The sequence below is a fragment of the Pholis gunnellus genome, assembly GCF_910591455.1.
Source record: "Pholis gunnellus genome assembly, chromosome: 23".
Taxonomy (NCBI): Eukaryota; Metazoa; Chordata; class Actinopteri; order Perciformes; family Pholidae; genus Pholis; species Pholis gunnellus.
The window spans coordinates 6,688,877-6,707,402 of NC_136550.1; the positions used below are offsets into that span (position 1 = coordinate 6,688,877).

Below are 18,526 nucleotides of genomic sequence, written 5' to 3' on the forward strand. Positions count from 1 at the left end.
ACTCATAATTATAGGTGACCATGTTAAAGTTTTTCCCCCCAGTATGGTTCAAAATATAGATTTTAGAATACCGATAGTAACAATTATTTATAGGTACAACTTTGAGTCATACTACGGGGCTTGTTGTGGGACTTTAAGGTATGACAGACCTACATTAAATGCCAATTTTTTGGATGGAGTAGCCTATAAAATAAAAGATGCCAATTTCTACTACTGTCCTCAGTCGGAGCCATTCTTGCTCCCTGCCATACGACTTCCCCCAAGCTCTTCATCATTGGTGACAAATCCCAAGTAAAGCCTCCATCTTCCACTGCAAAGCATTCTGAGGCGTTCAGAGTCTGGTCAGTTCCTGGTCCAAGTTACAGACATCTCTCCGTATCTCCACCTCTGTGTATTGTAACTACTAGCGGACTGTACTGTGCATCCCTCTCTTTGCTTTCCCCAGGAATGGTTGACAAATGTAACAGAGGAGGTGACATTTAACAAGGTGGTTGGTTTTCTTACAGGAGGAAAGTTACTTTTAAACAAGAGATGCACATTCACCGTTTCAAACTTTCGGTTTTACTTTAATACCATCATCATCAGGAGCAGGTAGAGTGAAAAACAGCTATTATGTACCAATATACACTCGGCCCACCCGTGGTACAGTTGCCTTCCTTCATGACGGTGATGTAGCTTGTGGCGCTGTTGAATTTGATTGCATTATATATACTTATTATAAAGAATTATCTAGCCTGCCATCACTTTGTCAGTATAATGCGAAACAACCCAAGAGCACCAACGACTTCAACCATTAAAATAATAAACAGCCTCTTATAACCGTGAGCCATGAAGGTACCGTTTATCACATGAATACATGTTGTATTTGGTCTTATTGAGCTATTAAGTGTCATATATGACACACTAGCTTTTCAACAAGCACACAAGTTGTCCATTGCTTTTATTTGAAGGCTAACAGAGCATCCATGTTGCAAGACAAAAACCCTTCATATCTGGAGTATTTTTTGAGGGGGAAAAACCTGAACCAACATAGTCTAGGTGGGAATACAGAGTGGACGAATGCAGTGTCCTGTCACACCCCATGATGGCAGCAGATTGTTAGAAAAACTAAACTGTGGGAATTCCCTTGAGCTTTTTCTCACCTCAGTAAAAGGTGTTCAGTCGACACGCTGCAGAATGTTATCCCTCAAGTACGGAAAAGACTGCAGAATGAATTTAAAAAAAAAACAACAAGCTGGATAATAACGGTCCGATACTGACAAGTGTTTTATTAGTAACACAGACCTGGAGACAGAGCCAATAAGAAGCCGGTGAGAGCCTTGACAACAAGACATTGTTCAGAAGGCATTTAAAGACGGAAGGTCTAATAGTTGAACCCATACAGGAAGCGGAGCGGGTCAAAACTCAAAAGAGGAAGGCTGCAAATTTGAATCAAATACAAAACCAACTGCAACAAAAAAATAGAAAGAGGGGGAGAAAAAAAAATTAAGTGCAATTCCTATTGGATGAAATCAGGATGGCATCAGATGGCAAAGGGGGGGGGGGGGGGGATGTTGTGGTTTGAAGAAGTCATATTATCACATATCATAAGAGAGAAACAATCAGATATGGAAAGGCGCCGCGGCAGTCCACACATCGTTACGAGCCGGTCCTTTTTTTCAGTCAAGTCTTTATCACAGAGTTCCACACGGAGCGTTCGTAGAAAGAGTGACGGTTATGGCTGAAAAACAAACAAAAGAAAGATCTCAGGCTGCTCGGCTATTTGTCCAGAAAAATGCCTGTGGGTGGTACGTTGCAAGCAAAAGTCCATCGGTTACACCGTTTGAGTTGATCCATTCGTGTTGAGGGAAAACAAAAAAGGTACCTCGGGAATCAATTAGTTATCGTTGAGGGCGTGAGGTTGATCTAAAAAGGGGCGGTTTTTTCTATTTTCCCCCGGCTCAGTCGCACTGAGAGGTTAAGACAGTAAATTGATAAATTGTCTGCTTAAGTGCAACGTCTGATGATGATGATGATGATGGAGAAGAAGGAGAAATAATAATGTAGAATTGTCTTTTGTCGCTTTGCTGAACCCCCCCCCCCGGGTCCCGATTCTCAAAAAAGTTTAAAAAGGACTAACGTACTCGGCAAGCATACTCCGACTCTTGTACACAAGCTCACCTCCATACGCACACAGTCAGTATCAGGAGCAATAAGGCAGAGAGGCTCCGGTTTGTTTTGAAAAAAAAAAAGAATATACAAATAAAGAATCAAGAAGAAGAAAAAAGAAACAAGCTGCCCCCCCCCTCAGTAGTTTCTGGGCTCTGGTGACCCCAATACTCTTCATCCCGTGTGAGGCGGTCGCCCCAACCCTCATCTCCCCAGGACACGTCTGAGAGGCTCAGAGAGGGCTGGTGGCTCCGCCTGTGTGGGAACGGAGGGCAGGATGGAGGCCGGCAGAGAGGAAGAGGCTGGTCAACAAGCCCCGCCCCTCCTGATTCAGCCAATCACCAGAGTCGATGCTGGTGGAGGTTTCGACTGAGGACGGAGCGAACATCAGCGGTGAACCTAGGAGACAGAGAGAGGCTGTGAAACGACTCCACATGGAATGTTTCACCATCTGAGCCATTAAAGGGACAGAGCACCATTTGGGAAATGCCAACAACGGTTAATTTATGCGTCAAGCTGCACCGTCTCAGACCATAGAGCAGGTTGCAAGATAGGCTGGCTAGACAGACGGGTAAGGTTTAAGGTTAAATGCTGGACATTGTAGTGTAGATGAAGCCATTAATAAGACATGCATTACACTGTATAAATGGGGACAGGAGTTTAAGACTATAATAATGTGGTCATTAATAGCCATTAGCTTACCTCTTGAGTTACACCACGGCTCATTAGAATACAGACAGTATGCACAAGAGTTAAAGTGTTTGCGTCGTCTATTTGCTTTCATGCCTTTTTACCTTAGTGCATCCAGCATAGGCAGCAAGTTAAGAAGTGCTGTGTCACTAGGGTCGCTGAACCAGGACTTGATAGGTATTGCATTGTCTGGAGGGCAGAACAAAAAAATAAAATAAAAAAAGCCGGTCAGTCGTGTCAGTGAAATGCACATGGTTGTGATTTTATGCTGCTCTGTTAAAGAGGACACAGAGTGTTAGAGGAACTGCAGATTTAATGTGCCGTTACAACATTTACAACACAAGCCTTGTACTGAGAATTAACTGCTCGGTTATTTGGTCGCTTCCTGCGTCATCACAAGGTTGAAGTGTAACGGGTGAAAGTACAAAGAATTCAACCGGTTAAATGCACACAAATCTAAAACTTGAAGTCTTACCTGGATGGCTACGATAAGCACCAGGCGAGTTGTCCAGGATGACAATACTGGACAGGTCATCGTGTACTACAGACAAGTCTTTAATATAACTACCTAGATCCAATGTACAATGCTGTGGAGACAAAAATGAGACGGAATGAAGAGACCTCTTAAGGCAGATGAGACCAAAAAGCCCCAAAAATACAGGTAATATAGAGTGTAGAGCAGCACCTGTCTGTAGTATCTGCGTTTCAGGATGTTCCTATTGTTGTCCAGCTTATCTGCCACTGCTGAGCCGTAGATCTCCATACTGGCTGTGAAAACCACCAGCTCATACCACTGGCTCACCTGTGTACACACGCAGGGTGAAGAGCACACAACGGCATACATTTATAAAAGTTACGGCAAGTGACGTGCAAAACAAATACGAGTTCTCTGAGCGATGGCATTGTTCCCTTCCTTCATCTTTAGGATCCAAACACAGAAAAGGCAACATTAATAATCACAGGTGGACACTCACCACTTCTAAAAAGAAGTCGACATGCGGCCTTTTATGTACGAAGAATCTGACTGGATGCTTGTCAATGACGACCTGCGTGGAGAAAGACAGACGGACGGACGGTGTTTAGGCTTGAATGCGTGCGCGTTCAAACGTGTGCACGTGCGGCTGAATGCGTCATACTTTGAGGATGAAGTCTGGCGGCGTGCCAGGTCTCACTGTGGGCCTGAGGACGCCGTCGTGGTGAGAGTGGATCAGCGTCTCGTCCAGGTCCAGAACCAGAATCTTCCTCTTTACTGCATCTGGAGTTTATTCACACGAGATAGAGACTTGAGCTGATCCCTCGCAGTACATTTACAGGCACAGGAGAAACCAGCTGACTCGGGACAAATGAGGTTACACGAGAAGTCACGTGTTCACATTAGAGATGCACGCTTCACTTTTAGCCAGTTTTTGAGCCAGGTATTCTGTTCGGTGCGCGAGACACAAAGTGTTTCACATGAATTACTTCGACTCTGGCGGCCGGCCATAATCTATTTAACGGCGCCATAGTTTCATAACGAACCGAAAATATTTGTACACTTCTCAATCGGCGGCCTCTCTCCGTGCGCGGTAGCAGCAACGGCCGTCTACCGCTAAAGGAATCACTCGTTCACTTGAAACCGGACCTGGATCTCCAGCTGAGGTCACGGAAGTGAGTGAGAGGCGAGGAAAGTGAAACAGAATTGCAATCCTTCCTCCAAGTCAAGAGAGCGCTTCTGAACGAGGTCTCTACGGGGAGACGGGGGAGTTCAGTCAAAGCGCACACACAGCAGTCCATGCTAGTTTAAGTGCTGCCTTTAACATTTTCTATTTCCTCTCAACACCACAAATACATTTTGTCACCAGTTGTCAGAGAAGGAAGTCAAATTTATGAGTGGATCCTGACACTAACCGGCTACCATAACTCACTGCTTCACTCAAATGCTCTTTTAAGACAATAGCTGTTTACATTGCACGATAGCTTACCGTCTTTAAATATTATCATTCTGGTCACAAGTCTTGAGAAGCACTATGTCTGCTGCCTCTTTATTAGAAACGGCTTGCTGTGCTGTGTAAACACTATTTAGATGATGCAGTGTTGGTTCTACATCCTTGATATTATAAACTAGTACAGGTGTAGGCCACCTTACGGGTGCCACCTTACCACCATTGGCACCCAGCAGCTTAACCAACAGCTCACTGGCAATAAGTGTGCAAGAGTGTGTTTTGTGCCGTCTCATCCCCAATGCCCTTTTCACAGCCATTGGCAGATGCGTGACCTGTTATTTAGGGCAGTTTGATTGATTCCTTGATTGAACGTGCGTAAGTAAAATCACTGTTGTGGAAGCAAACGTCATGCAAATGATTCAAATGCGAAACCGATCTGTTTGCAAGCTATTAAAGAAAGCAAAGAGACCACACAATTACTGGCCGATGTAGCAGAGCAGGTTTACTGAAACAATGCAGGCCAACTGTGGTTTGCATCCAGCCATCTGATCCACCTCAAGACATATATTCAGCTGTGACCCACGGTCATGACACACACACACACACACACACACGCACACACGACAGCTGACAGCTCGTCTGAGTCTCCTCATATGAAGAGGGAATATTATAGGAGTCCTGTCCAGAAATACTGATGTGCATGTACTCTGAGAACGAGGTCAAGCACGAGTACGTTGTCGTTATGTCGCTGATAACGTCTTCTTTTCTGCACAATCTCTTCTTCCTTGACAGACCGGTTTTACTTGTACTTAAATGACCACATTTCACACATCTTGTGATAGTGTTTCACCCCTGTAATGTTACCACAATAAAAACACGTGTCTAGGTGAAAGCAGTGTTTGTTATACTTTTGCTAAAATGTTGACAATTGTTGACAGTCGTTCACTAGCTGATCAGTCATCATCACGGGTACTCACTGAGTCTGTTTCTGGAGATGGGCGACAGAGGCAAAGTGTCGTATCGCACCGTCTGATACTGGATTATCTGTAGAACAACAAGACACATGAAACAAGTCAGTCAAACTTTTAACAGATCACTGTTATAACATCACACCATATGCAATATAGTGAGCCAGAATGAACCATGGATAGATTTTTACTACCCGTTTGATACCAAGGGCACTGGAGGCTCCGATCTTTTCACTTCCTCCTGCACACTTAAAAGTATTTGACGTCACATGTTGTGTGATTTTACACCAAAGATTATTACTAAGTGCTTTGGGAATAAAGATTTTACATCATGGCTGCTATCCATGATCCAATTTGAAAAAAAGCATCACGATTGCAACTTATCTCCCTGAAAGGTCTTAAAAACTGTTGAATCCTAGAACTTCTATTTCAGACGATACTTATTTGGGAAATCAGTGCTCTTATGTTGCTGTACATCAGAGGTAAGGCCAGAGAACAGAGGCGGGGACACCATATTGAAATGAACTCGGCTGTGTCCACCCCATGACTCCTCCCTTGTGACTTCCTTACTCTGCGCTGGTCACGATGACTAGACAGGACCCTTTCCAGTGCCACTCTTGCCCTCGGGCCTGTGCACTTTTCTTCACAGGGCTATTTTTATCCCCCCCAGCTGTCAGTGGGTGTCAGTGGAGCATGGGGCACACACAGAGAGAGAGAGAGAGGGAGCCTTGCAGGGTGACTTTGACTGAGCCTTGGTACCTAAGCCTGGGACGGGGCCTCCCTCAGAGTCCCCTCCCACTGCTGCCTGGCAGAGTTAGCTCTGGGGAAGCCTATTGGAGCCAGCAGCTGCTGAGCACCACGGGGGGGGGACCTCACCCTCCACTCAGCTCTCTGCACCTCCAAGAGCGTCCATCTGGATCCCGGGCCTGCAGACTCAGACCGAGTCTGCTTGTTTTGTCCGACCAATAGTCCGAAACCCAAAGATATCAAGATTACTAAAGATTTTCAGAGTTAAGCTGAAACCAGACATGTGATCAGGGTCTGATTGATTATCAGAGTTTTGTTGCTTAGCCAGTTGTTTCAGCACTGACTCTGCACCCGGCTACAGTCTCATGCAGGAGATAAGCATCTGTTGACTCAGTGGGATTATTACCCGGTCCTAATAATCATAATCCAATAGAGCTTTTATTGATCCAAATGTTTCGATCGGGTCGCTGAATGGATCGTGGTATTCTCAAACAGACACACCACGAACCAGACAACAGATGTAGGATATCATGAAATGTATAAAAAAAAGGGGTTCTCCCAGTTATAACAAACGGGAATCACCTCCATCACGTTGCTCGCTACATTAGCGATCACCGGACTGTGACATTGTTCCAGTGCATCACATATTGTAAACAGTGCTAAACTGTGAGTGTGAGAGAGAGAACAGTACACTCTCTGTGCCAGCCTAATCCCTCTCACTTCAGCCACAACATGGACTGGACTCGCTCTCAGGGCCTGTTGACAACCAGCAAGTGTTTACTGCCACACAATAAACTGCAGACAAACCTCGAAAACAGCAAGATGATTACGGCACACAGGGCATTCCCTCCGAGCTCTGTGGGCTGGACACTGAGCTGGAGTCGAAGTCCGCTTCATATTACACCCCATAACGCATGTCTATTAACGACTCAACAACACCTATGTGTGTGTAGGTTACAGGCGGGCGACTTCTGACACCATAAATGCCATCCGTGTTCATTGTGGAGCCGTTTGTCAGCAACTGAAGGTGACCTGCTGGCTTGTTCTGGGCTGCTCCTTCAAATTTGGCATTCGCACGTGGGAGGTTTTCCACTTTGCACTAATTGAATGAGCCAGTCGTTCACACTGTCGCGTCACACAAAAACAGACACACAGATACATTATTCAAGAGCTGAAACAATTAAGTCTATCAAATCGATTAAGAGTTTAAGTAATTCACCAAAAACGTGGTCTGGTTATGGCTTCTCACATGAGAGGATTTGCTCCTTTTCTTTGTTTGAGATCATTGTTAATATCTCTTTGAGTAGACTTTGGTTTCTGACACTATTTTCTGACATTATCTTAAACGATCAATCATCTTGTTGAAGAAATAACCACATATTTATAAAAATATGAGTGATCTTGCTGTTTTACATTTTGGTGCACTTGAACATCCTGTGTTTACACTATTCTTCTCTTCAGTTGTATATGTTGCTAACCATCTTCATGCTGAATGATACAGCACTACATGTGACACTGCTGTTATCGAGTGGCAGGCTTGTGCTACTCAAGTCAGTGGGATTTGTTCACATATTTTCAGAATCTACAGATTATTTGGCTAAAGCCCCTCGTGGTGGATGCACAGAGTGAGACACTATTACAGCACAGGTGAGAAGCACATGTAGTCGAGCTCTCTGAGAGCCAACTGAGACTTCCCTCGAGGTGGATGTGATCTGGAAGAAAAATATCGATTAGGCACACGAGACCCGACACCCAACATGTCTTTCAAAACCCCTTCTCACCGTTCGTAGGTGCTTCCTGAGGATGTACATGATGAAGCCCCATATTCTCGACGTTACGCCGAGAAAAGTGCGGATGCCAAGTAAACACTGCCGGGTCTTCAGCATGTTGACCAGCACGCAAAGACCCTAGAGTAGCCGAACTTCAATTCTTAGTCTGATGGCACGCCTTTTGCCCTCAGTTGTCGGGACAATTACTGGGGCAACTTGCTCGCTAGTGATAGTCAAAATCCGTCTTTAGCCACAGCCGCCAAACTAGCAATTCAAATGAACAAGAGGGCCAAGCAAACGTGTGAGTACCTCGCTCTGCACACTTGTGGCACAATTAGCATTAAATGGAGTGCATCCGCATTGTAGCTGTGAAAGACAAACGAGGACGTGGTCGAAAGAAAAGCTGCTGCACGACGGCTGCTGCTGCTGCTGTGTGGACCTTAGCACGCAGCTCGTTGACAAGCTAGCTCCGGAGCTAGCTGTGCACCGACTACCGTTAGCTTGTAGCCACCAAGCTACCGCTAGCTCGACAGGGTGACCACCTTGAACCTTGGACAAAAATATCCCCAAAAAGCTGTGGGGTCGCTCGTTGTCAAGCGCCGGTTCCACGCGACTTCCCTGTGTGCGGCGTCTGAGGAGAGTCGGCTTTACAAAAGTTCCACAAAGTCTAACCGGTCCGGTTAAAATCGGTTTGTAGTCCAGTGGAAATCCGGAATGAAACTGCGAGCCGCCATCGCCGCCTTTCCGTCACTTCCGGGAGGAATCCTGTGGCCGCGCGCAGCACGTCCACGTGGAAAGAAAATAAACAGACGTGTACGAGCAAGAGTGTGAAAAATAACCTGTTTCATTGTTTTATTTTAACATGATTTCTGGACATCTATGTGTGTACATAAAGTGTTGCTTTAATTTTGACAGTAGCTTGATTGGTGCCAAACATTGTTGTCCATAAACCGCCTTCTGTCACTGTGATTCAAAGTTGTAAAACAACCCTAGATAAAAAGAATCACTGGGCGTTGGTGAATACACTTTATAATAATCACAGTATGCTGCATTATATAATAGTAAGGGCAGCTTTTGCAGCTGTGCTGTCGGCTGACACGTGGGCTTGTCCACTGCCAATTAATGCAGTGGACAAAAAGTTTACTTTACACCTAATTAATTACTTCAAACTTTTACCAAACTAGTAAACAACCCCATCTGACACTGCCATGCAAATAGCACGAATGATTTAGTGATGTTACCTATAAAGGGAAAAAGTTCCACTAGATAATTATAATTTTATACGAATAGACTACTGCATTTATTGAGATCTCTGTTGAAGATACCCAGTAAGGAATCCAAAATGGTCATCATTTACAATAAAATGACTACAATGACAATGATTATGTAACAAATGTAATCAGATCAACGAATATCAAGAATATTATTTTCAATCATGGTATGGAAAGGTCTGAATTTACTTAAGAGTGATTATGTTTGAGTGATTTTTAGACGCCCTGGAAAGGGAATGAGCACCCCGTAATCAGAAAAAAGGAGCAAAACTTTAATTAAAAAAGAAAAGTCTGAAAAATATTAATAATTGTCTAACTTTATGAAAAATCAAAGTGTGGTATTAACTGTTGGATAAAAGCCTAGTTTTATTCAACAAGATGTAAAAAATTAAATAATAAATAGACGTGACCAATAATATAACAAAACACCTTTGGATAAAACCATTTTATAAACATAATACAGATTTCTTACAGAAATATTTTACATTATTTGATATCTTTAAAACTCCATGAGATGGCAGCAAGTATTTGAATCTTCACTCCTGAAAACAACTCAGTGTCTTGACCAGCGAGGAGGACATGAAACGTGGGTCCTTTGGGCCTCCAATGGGTTTTGTTCCAGAAGCCTACACATCGAGATCATCATCAGGGTCCTCCTGGTCATAGTCATCGTTGGCGTCAGGCTCATACAGAATCCGTCCTGAACCTGGGCTCGAGTGGAGCAGAGCTGTTTTTCTGTAAGAGAGAAAGGGGGACAGCGTTTAAAAGAAAATGTACAAAACAGATTGAACGCAATCACTGAAAAAAGTTGAAAAATCAGACAATTGTGGAAAAGTTTCTTACTTCTCTTTGCTGAAGACAAATGGTAGAGCAAGTTTCTCTTTGGCCTCACGCTCTGTATTCGATAGTCGAAGGTTAAAGGTCAAGTTGGCTGTTGGGTCCGTCTATAGAAACAGAAGAAGGACACTTTTGTTTTGTTATCTTTGTTCTATTGATCCGCTTATGTTGTAAAGATATTAAGCATGTGTTATATTGCACCTCCTGTTCCTTGGGGTCAATCTGTTTGGGTCCAAGTTGGCTGGGCTTGCTCTGTACTACGACTGTTAGATCATTTTTGATGCTGAAAATCACCTCCTATGAACAAAAAACGTCATTAACGATTTTTAACAGTGACGGAGCACAACACTAGTCATCCAAAATGAAACACTGCTTACGTCTTGCACAACTTTCCCCGACTTGGAGCGCTTTGTTATCTTTGCCACAGCTTCGTCTCCCTTCATCCCCGGTGCTACAGTGATGACTGAGGTAGCCAGGTGGCATACACTTCCCACAGTACCCCTCTGATGCATGTCCGCATGGAGCAGACCGATAATCGCTCTCACAGCTCCCCCTAATGAAAACAGGAAAAAAAGACCCTTAAATGGAGCAAAAACTGCACGGTCCCAAAGTCACACTGTATTCTAATACACGTCCACCATGAAAGTAGTTTATTTCTTTTGAGAAATATTTTCTTTTCTTTAATTTCTCTTAATTGATATTCAAAGAAAACCTTGAAATGACTCTCACAGCCTGGACGTGCATTCAGTACCGCTGCAAAAAAACTTAAAGAACACGTTATGGTGATTATTTATCACCTTTTCGAAGTTGCTGAAGAGTCTTGCAGACAGCAGGAGGGCTGTGGTGTCTCAATATCCATGACAGAGAGTCGATCACTAAGGTAGCTGGTTTGTGGTGCGATGTTTGCTTGACCAGACGCGTAAGTTCCTCCAAACAGAACTGGTGAACGGTGAAAGCTGGTTGATCAGTCCAGCCCAGGGGGTCTGAATAAGCATCGTGAAAGTGTAGCCTGAGGTGACAAAAACAGATGATTAGCAGTTGGCTTAGTAATTCAATGATGAAGCAAATGTCAAAGTAGATGGACTAATTATTCCAGCACTAATTGTAATTACCTCTGGACAGGTGATCCTTTCAATCCATCTTTCAGCTCTTCCTCACTAACCTCAAAGCCGAGGACATGGACAGCTTCCTCCCTAAATTCATTTGTTAGGATATACATAACTTTAATAAGCATTCATACTTGATAGTACACTACCAAACAGCCACATGTACCTTTCTTGAAATACCTGTTCAACGCAGCATTGATGAAGCTCTTCAGGAGGTGTCTGCCAGAATAACTAGCAGAATCTAACAATGCAGGTATAAATCACATGGCTTTACTTCGGTTCACATCGTTATTGCTCGCAATTTAGATTTAAAATCATACAACATTCAAAGCATTTACCTTGAATTATGAGAAACCCTCCAGCATCAGTGCCTTGCAACAATTCAGGCAACATTGTACTAAGTTAACGTTAGTAAACTGTAAAGGTCCAGCTAGCTTCAACTAGCTAGCATGCCTCTGATTCAGCACCTATTTAAACGAGAATACCATGATACAATAAAACCACGTGCTCAGTAATGTAACCGAAGAAGAACGACATCTCTTAAAGTTCAGAATGGCACGCGGTAAGGTCGCACAAGCTCATATTTAACTGACAGTAAAGCTTCGCCTGTCTAAACCAAGTCCAGCATGTTTCGCTAGATAGCCTGTTAGGAGTGTACCTTTTCAAAAACATCATATCCCAGAGTTCCACTCGGTGTAATATTGATCATACGCGGGATATGTAGTTCATCAACACTTATGGTCCGGGTGAATGACTTCCCAATTAACTACGTTACCCAGGATTCCCTGCGGGAAACACTGCGCTGGCAGCCTCAAGAAGGTTTCTGCCGCGCACGGAGAAGACCGTGAGGAGTAAAGTCAAAACTCCAGTCGTTTTGTGTTGCCTACATTGAAGATACGAAAAAAAACTTCATCGGAGAAGTTCGCATTACGGACCTATATTAAGTCTACGGATTTTTTTTACGATTTTGCCACACTTTAATACGGAGGGTTATATAAATGTAGTGACGAAGAAAAGGGAGCTTTGGCTCGTTAAGCGACAGAGGAATTAGTATTTTGTAGGCTAATAACGTTAGTATACAGTTCAGAGGCGGTTTGCTTGGTGCTACGTTAACGTGGATCCCCAAGGAGGGAATATCACTACTACGACCCACAGTGAAGTGTTTCTGAGGAAGAGTCTCTTCGGTCTTCCGCGGCTTGTTGCTGCTAAAGTTCCCCGGCGGTAGGTGCAGCCACGCCGGGGGAAGCACAGCGCGACGGCCGCTATAGGCTAGCTCGCCTGGTGCTTCTGCTTCGTGGATCGAGGCCTGGTCGGTGAGGCGACAATGCTTGACATAATGTCCGAGCACCAAGGTATGTTTCCCCAGTATTACCCTGCGAGATATTAAACAAACTGTTCCCACGGGATGTTAGTATTTTCACTGTTTAAATATGTTGTATTTCGCGGCCATTAAGAGAAGCTATGCTAACGTAAGTTATGTCTATCGTAGGTGTTACGTTTGGTTGCGTATGTTGTATTAATAACACACCAACTTGTGCTTTGTCGTCAAAATGCCATGAAAGTTGAGATAAAGTGTGTTTTAATTACGATCAATGTAGTTGACTTAACGCTAATGTAAACGTATGTGTTGCACAGTTATGCTAGCTAGTTGGGTTAACGCGCCGATCCATTGAGCTCAACGTTAAACGCAAATATCTGGACTGAAAACACTCAACACCTTGTAGGTTTTTAGGTAAATTGTACCACCTGTCATCCACGAAAAACTGTTTTTTTCTGCATGAGTTGAAACCGATTATACGTTACACCTTGCTAACACCAAGCTAACATTGCTAATAAGCCTCCCACTTCCATTTCAAAAAAGCCAGCGTGATTAGCTAGCTGACCGAGTGTCTGATTGTTAGCATAAGTTAACTCTTAATGAAAATGACCCTTAAGCAATATCGAGTTTAAACGCAACTCGTTAAACGTAATTAAGAAACTCACTAGTCGTATAACCCTGATTGCATTTATCTCTGCTAACCCCATAACGTGCGTTTAGCTTCTCCTCCAAGTGTCAGCTAACGTTAGCAGGTAGCATCTCTAGACAAGACAAAAAGACTAGTTTAAAGCTTTGCAGCCAACAAACTGAGCTACCCCTCTTTACAAAAGCAGCCGTGTGATTTAGCGGTGACATTAAATTAATGCAGAAATGTCCAGACTTTGTGTGAAGTTCAGATGGTGATCAAGTGACACCGGTTGCGGTTGCTGGCAGACCGACTAGACTCAACTAGTGTTAATATCCGATGAGTGGTTTGCTTAATTTCTGCTCCATCAGATACCTCTGTTGGTCAACTTAACGTAACGAAACAAGTCTTTAATATGCTCCACCCGCTGACCATCGCTAATAGCTGATTACGTTATTGAGATGTGTTAGCAGGCTAATGCTAGCGTTAGTCCACATGTGTCTCATCGCACCCCTAGGCAACAGAGTTCTTGGGTCATTCTGTGTATAAACTGAAAATAATAAGCGCATCAAGACTGGCTCACTTGTGACTTACAGACTTGTTTTTCTTCTCCACTAGATTCACTGTTATCGTGCAAAACGGAACCTTTGGTGAGTACTTTGCAATGTTGCTTTAAGTAGTACGTTGAGTGTTGATTGAGCTTTTTTAAATGTCAATATTCGCTTCACATTCTTAAACTAAGGCTTGTGCTTTCTGTAGCCCCCAGAGCGGAAAAAGAGGACGGTTGAGGACTTCAACAAGTTCTGCAGCTTTGTCCTGGCATACGCTGGTTACATCCCCAGTCCAAAAGAGGTAAGCTGCTATGAATGTCACTGTGGATATTGGAAATGTTATTGCCTGCCTTGCTCGGGTTGTTAAGAAAATACTAAAAATGCTTTTTCTCGTTGCCTTGCAGGAAAATTCATGGTCCCCAACATCATCCAGCTCTGCACACAGCTCAGGGTTGTCAGCAGATGGAGGCGGTGGAGGCAGCAGCTCCACCGGCAATACTTGGCCGGACGGGAGCTCCGACATCCACACCATCCATACGTTTGTTCGCAAAGCGCGGGCAAATAAGGGCAAAAGTATTCGCCGCATGCACTCTGACAGCACTCTGCTGGACAAGATGCGCCTTAAAGACTCCCTGTACGAGAGCCAGGCCAGCTCTAAGGCCGAGCGCAAGAAGGACAAAAAACTGAAAAAGCTGTCGCTGGGTTCCGGCATGACGGCGGCAGACAGTGGCAGTAGCGAAGGCGAGAAAAGAGCCCGCATCAAACGCAGCAAAAACTCAAAACAGCCGAAGCCTAAGAAGCTCAAAAGCTCCACTGCTCAAAGTGAGACAGACTCTGAGGCACAGCATGCACACACAGAGGTACGACCCGCCAGGGAGGAGCTGACGGAACACGGGGGCTCCACCCCGAGCATGCAGGGCCTGGGGAAGATGCAGCCCGACGAGTCCATGAGGGAAGCGGAGATGAGCTCCAGTGAGGGGGAGACCTGGATCGCCGATGAAGACATTATGGTGGAGTCAGGTATACCATGCTTTAACAAATGTGTTAAGATCATCTTTGGCCTGCATCTAATAATCAAATGTTTGATTCCAAAACAACTTTTTTGTCCATTTTTCAATATGATTGATGCCTTTTTATTTTCCCCTCAGCTACAGTACCTCATACCTCTGTTCTCTTTATCAACACAGGGGATGACTCGTGGGACTTGATCACCTGTTACTGTGGGAAGCCATTTGCGGGGCGGCCAATGATCGAGTGCAACCAGTGCGGCATTTGGGTGCACTTGTCGTGTGCAAAGATCAAGAAGTCCAACGTTCCAGACATCTTTTACTGCCACAAGTGCAGGGACTTGCGGCGGTCTGGACACAAAAAAGACCCGTAGACCTGCAGAGGACGGGAGGGACGAGGAGCACCCGCCCTGTTTTTGCTGTCCTCTTTGACACTCGTTTTCTTTGATGCCTACAGCCAAAACAGCCTAAATTATCACGTGGATGGCAACGGTATTGTCAGTTTGTAGGATTTCTTTTTTGACAATCACAACCATTCTTATTTATCCCTCACGGTTTCCTTTTACGTTTCTTCCTTCATTTTTCTTTGGCTACTGTGAAGAACTGGACAGAAGGCAACAGTAACAATGGAGACTCACTTATTTGTTACTAATTAATTGGCTTTATTGTTGTACACTGTGCTGGTGATGTGCACATACACTTTCACATTTAATCTCATATCCACTGTGGGTGAACTTTGAGTTGTAAATTATTTCTCGAGGTTATTGACAAATCAGTGAAGATTTCCCTTTAGAAGTACAATTTTCCGTTTGAAGCCATTTCCTTTCAACTTCCAATCAATGCAAGTTTTACACATTGGCAAAAATGAATAGCGTAAGAGATGGACGATGGCACCCCTCTTATTTGTTTAGAAGTATGTCGGATGAGGAGCTCATTTTATATTCGATCGTATTTTGGCGATTTATTTTTGAGTTGGCGTTTCTTTTTGGTTTCGGTTGTCAGTGGTGATCACTGAACTTTTCAAATGTAGAGACTTCACTCCCCAAGAAAAAAGTGGTCTTCAAATTCATAGAATCAACTTTTTATTCATTTATTATTTTGCATCTGCAATTTGTATCTAAATTGCTACGTTTTCAAATTGCACACAGACAAGTCTTGCAGCAGTGCACTTTTTTAAAAATATAAACCCAAATACCACCCCTCTGCATACATGGGTGGTATTTGGGATACGATGGGCTACGGCTGATTTAAATCTGTACTTGGCATGTAGCTGTGTACATTCATGATTGAGCGCTTAATGTTTCTTCCTGTCTGGCTTGTTAATCAATGATGGCCATTTACCATGAACAACATTTACATTGGAAGCTGTTCATTTTTGATGTTTCTGTTTTCATGTGTGGTTTTAGTTTTTCCATGTTTTAAACACTCATCTGATGAGGGCGTAATGTTGCTGTGAGACGGGATGGTTTGGCAGTGCTTTACAAGATCTGAGGCTTAAGAATGGTTGTAAAATATTTTGGGTTTTTTTCTGTTTCATGTAATTGTTTATTTCTTAGCTTTCTGAGGAGCGGGATTAGGGATGCGCCCCGCATCAGAGAATGGACATAAGATTGTCTCACATCGAGAACAAAGTTGTAGTGTACAGAAAATAAGTTGACGCCGCGTAGGTCGCAGCGTTTGTTTATGTTGTTTGGTTTTACCATGTGCTTTTTCTTTTGTTGGTGGGAGAGTCTTGTTCTCCAGTAGCAGTTGCACTCTCTCTACAACTTCAATTCTGTGTACATATCCTGTTCTTTGACAACTGTACATATGTGAAAGTGAAGAGAGAAAATACCCAAGCAAAATCTATATTTTCTGCAGTCTGACATTGTTTTCTTTAATTGTAGCTTGAAAAATAAAAGTCTTTGGGAACATAACGCTGGTTATTTTTAATCATTTGTATTGAAGAAAACACAGACATTTGAAAACGGTTAATTTGCCACATTTAATTAGATGTTTGCACACAGCAGTGTTTGTCATGTTTGCATCTGCTACCACTAGAGGGAGCAAGTCGACCGGCATGTCACTCGTTAGTATGGCAGTGAGTTAATTAAGGAATAAATACGGAATATAAAATACAGAGTTCACACATGGTAGGAAATATGAGGAGCTCAATTGTTGAAGTTGCGCTTTATTCCTCGTGTTGTTCCGAGTAAATGTCAGCGTCATCCTGAAACACAAGCATACAAATGATCAGTGTTTTACCTGACAACAGCCAAGTGTCTTTACAACTTATCGATGCTAATAATGTGGAATATAAGTGATCCAAGAATTGCGGAGGGAAATAGACCAGGACACTCAAGTCTGCTATAGAAATTGCAACATTTAACGACTGATATAGATCAATGAACAGTTTTCCCACAGCGGTTTTCTCTTGTAGCTCACCTTTCGCTTTTGGAAACTGGACATTTGAAAGCTGCCGATGGAGTCCAGAGGAGCAACCTTCCTCCTGTAGACACAGCAGTCCAGATCACTTCATTTCACATGCAGTGACTGACAATTTTACTTTTCATAATATACAATCTTAATATAATATACAATCTTGTCATAATATACAATCTTTTCATAATATACAATCTGTTCCAAAAACAATATTAAACTTTACACTTTATTTAAAAGAACAAAAATCTACAAAAGGAAATTAATTACAGGAAGCAGAATTAAAAAATGTCTTCACAATATTCACTATACGTCAAATAAAGAAGTTCTGATTCTATCATTGATTTAGATGGTTGTTGACATACAAGTTATTTAAATTACTTGTGTTGTCAGTTAAGTACCTTTCCTATTTCCCTGGTTTGTCCATTAGACACAAGCTTTTTCTCTGCATTCATTTCAGTATGTGTGACGACAAAAGTGCTTCACGCAAGTTCAAAGCCCTTCAAAGTACAATGAGGTTTCTCTCATCTTCTCCTCACCTCTTTTCGTTGGCTTTGCGGTGGTTCTGGTTCTGGTTCTGGCTCTTCCTTTGGAGAGAAAGGTGCTCTGTTGGGGCGAGGAAAGTCTCTGAATGAGGGGGGCGCTTGTCCACATCCCGGTCCATCTCCCCAGCGTCACCCAAAGAGAGGTCTCCCTGGTCTGAGCTCTCATGCAGGTGGGGGAAGAGCTCTTGGTCCAGCCAGTTCACTTCCTGTGGACAACAATCACATTATAATTAGACAAATAGGATTGCATGCTTGCAGGTATTTAAGTTGTCCAAAGGGTGAAAAAAATATTTGTAAAAGGTTTACCCGTTTGTCTCTGAATCTGCTTGGCAATACAGCAGAAGACGTCTCCTCCGGCAGCATGTAAAGAGCCAGGAAAGGTAGCACACACGTGGAGCAAAGCATCTGCACAGAGTAAGACGGCCATAGTCAGAAACGGTAAACACACTATCAATTTCATTTTAAAAGAAGCAACAAGCTCACCTTAAATCTTCAGTTTTCTCTGTGGAGTTCTGTATGGGTGCTGGTCTGTGTCCTATATGAGCTGTTGACCAGTGAGGAGGGTATTTGTAGCCATGCATCGATGGGTGGGTTTATATTATGG

At 43.4% G+C, this 18,526-nt stretch overlaps 3 protein-coding genes across 4 annotated transcripts; 1 reads left to right on the forward strand and 2 right to left on the reverse strand.

Moving 5' to 3' along the window:
• Positions 1-1,240: 1,240 nt before the first annotated feature.
• Positions 1,241-8,979, reverse strand: LOC306714451 (CTD nuclear envelope phosphatase 1A). Of its 2 annotated transcripts, XM_079184486.1 has the most exons (8): positions 8,257-8,979; positions 5,738-5,804; positions 3,975-4,093; positions 3,813-3,884; positions 3,524-3,640; positions 3,314-3,425; positions 2,943-3,027; positions 2,374-2,547 (listed from the first exon to the last, which is right to left on the reverse strand). In XM_079184486.1, the coding sequence occupies exons 1-8, from the start codon at positions 8,359-8,361 to the stop codon at positions 2,487-2,489; spliced, it is 738 nt and encodes a 245-aa protein (XP_079040612.1). In that variant the 5' UTR covers positions 8,362-8,979; the 3' UTR covers positions 2,374-2,486. The 2 variants fall into 2 exon arrangements, with proteins under 2 accessions (XP_079040611.1, XP_079040612.1); XM_079184485.1 differs by lacking the exon at positions 2,943-3,027 and having other exon boundaries at positions 1,241-2,547.
• Positions 8,980-9,951: 972 nt separating this feature from the next.
• On the reverse strand, positions 9,952-12,089 carry elp5 (elongator acetyltransferase complex subunit 5). Its single transcript, XM_079185020.1, has 8 exons — positions 11,797-12,089; positions 11,639-11,699; positions 11,465-11,545; positions 11,150-11,361; positions 10,730-10,905; positions 10,554-10,649; positions 10,359-10,459; positions 9,952-10,250 (listed from the first exon to the last, which is right to left on the reverse strand). Exons 1-8 carry the CDS (start codon positions 11,849-11,851, stop codon positions 10,142-10,144), a joined length of 891 nt encoding a protein of 296 aa, XP_079041146.1. The 5' UTR covers positions 11,852-12,089; the 3' UTR covers positions 9,952-10,141.
• A 208-nt stretch (positions 12,090-12,297) lies between these two features.
• Positions 12,298-16,875, forward strand: phf23b (PHD finger protein 23b). The gene is made up of 5 exons (XM_079184348.1): positions 12,298-12,810; positions 14,020-14,051; positions 14,161-14,253; positions 14,357-14,972; positions 15,140-16,875. The coding sequence occupies exons 1-5, from the start codon at positions 12,783-12,785 to the stop codon at positions 15,331-15,333; spliced, it is 963 nt and encodes a 320-aa protein (XP_079040474.1). The 5' UTR covers positions 12,298-12,782; the 3' UTR covers positions 15,334-16,875.
• The last annotated feature ends 1,651 nt before the right edge of the window (positions 16,876-18,526 follow it).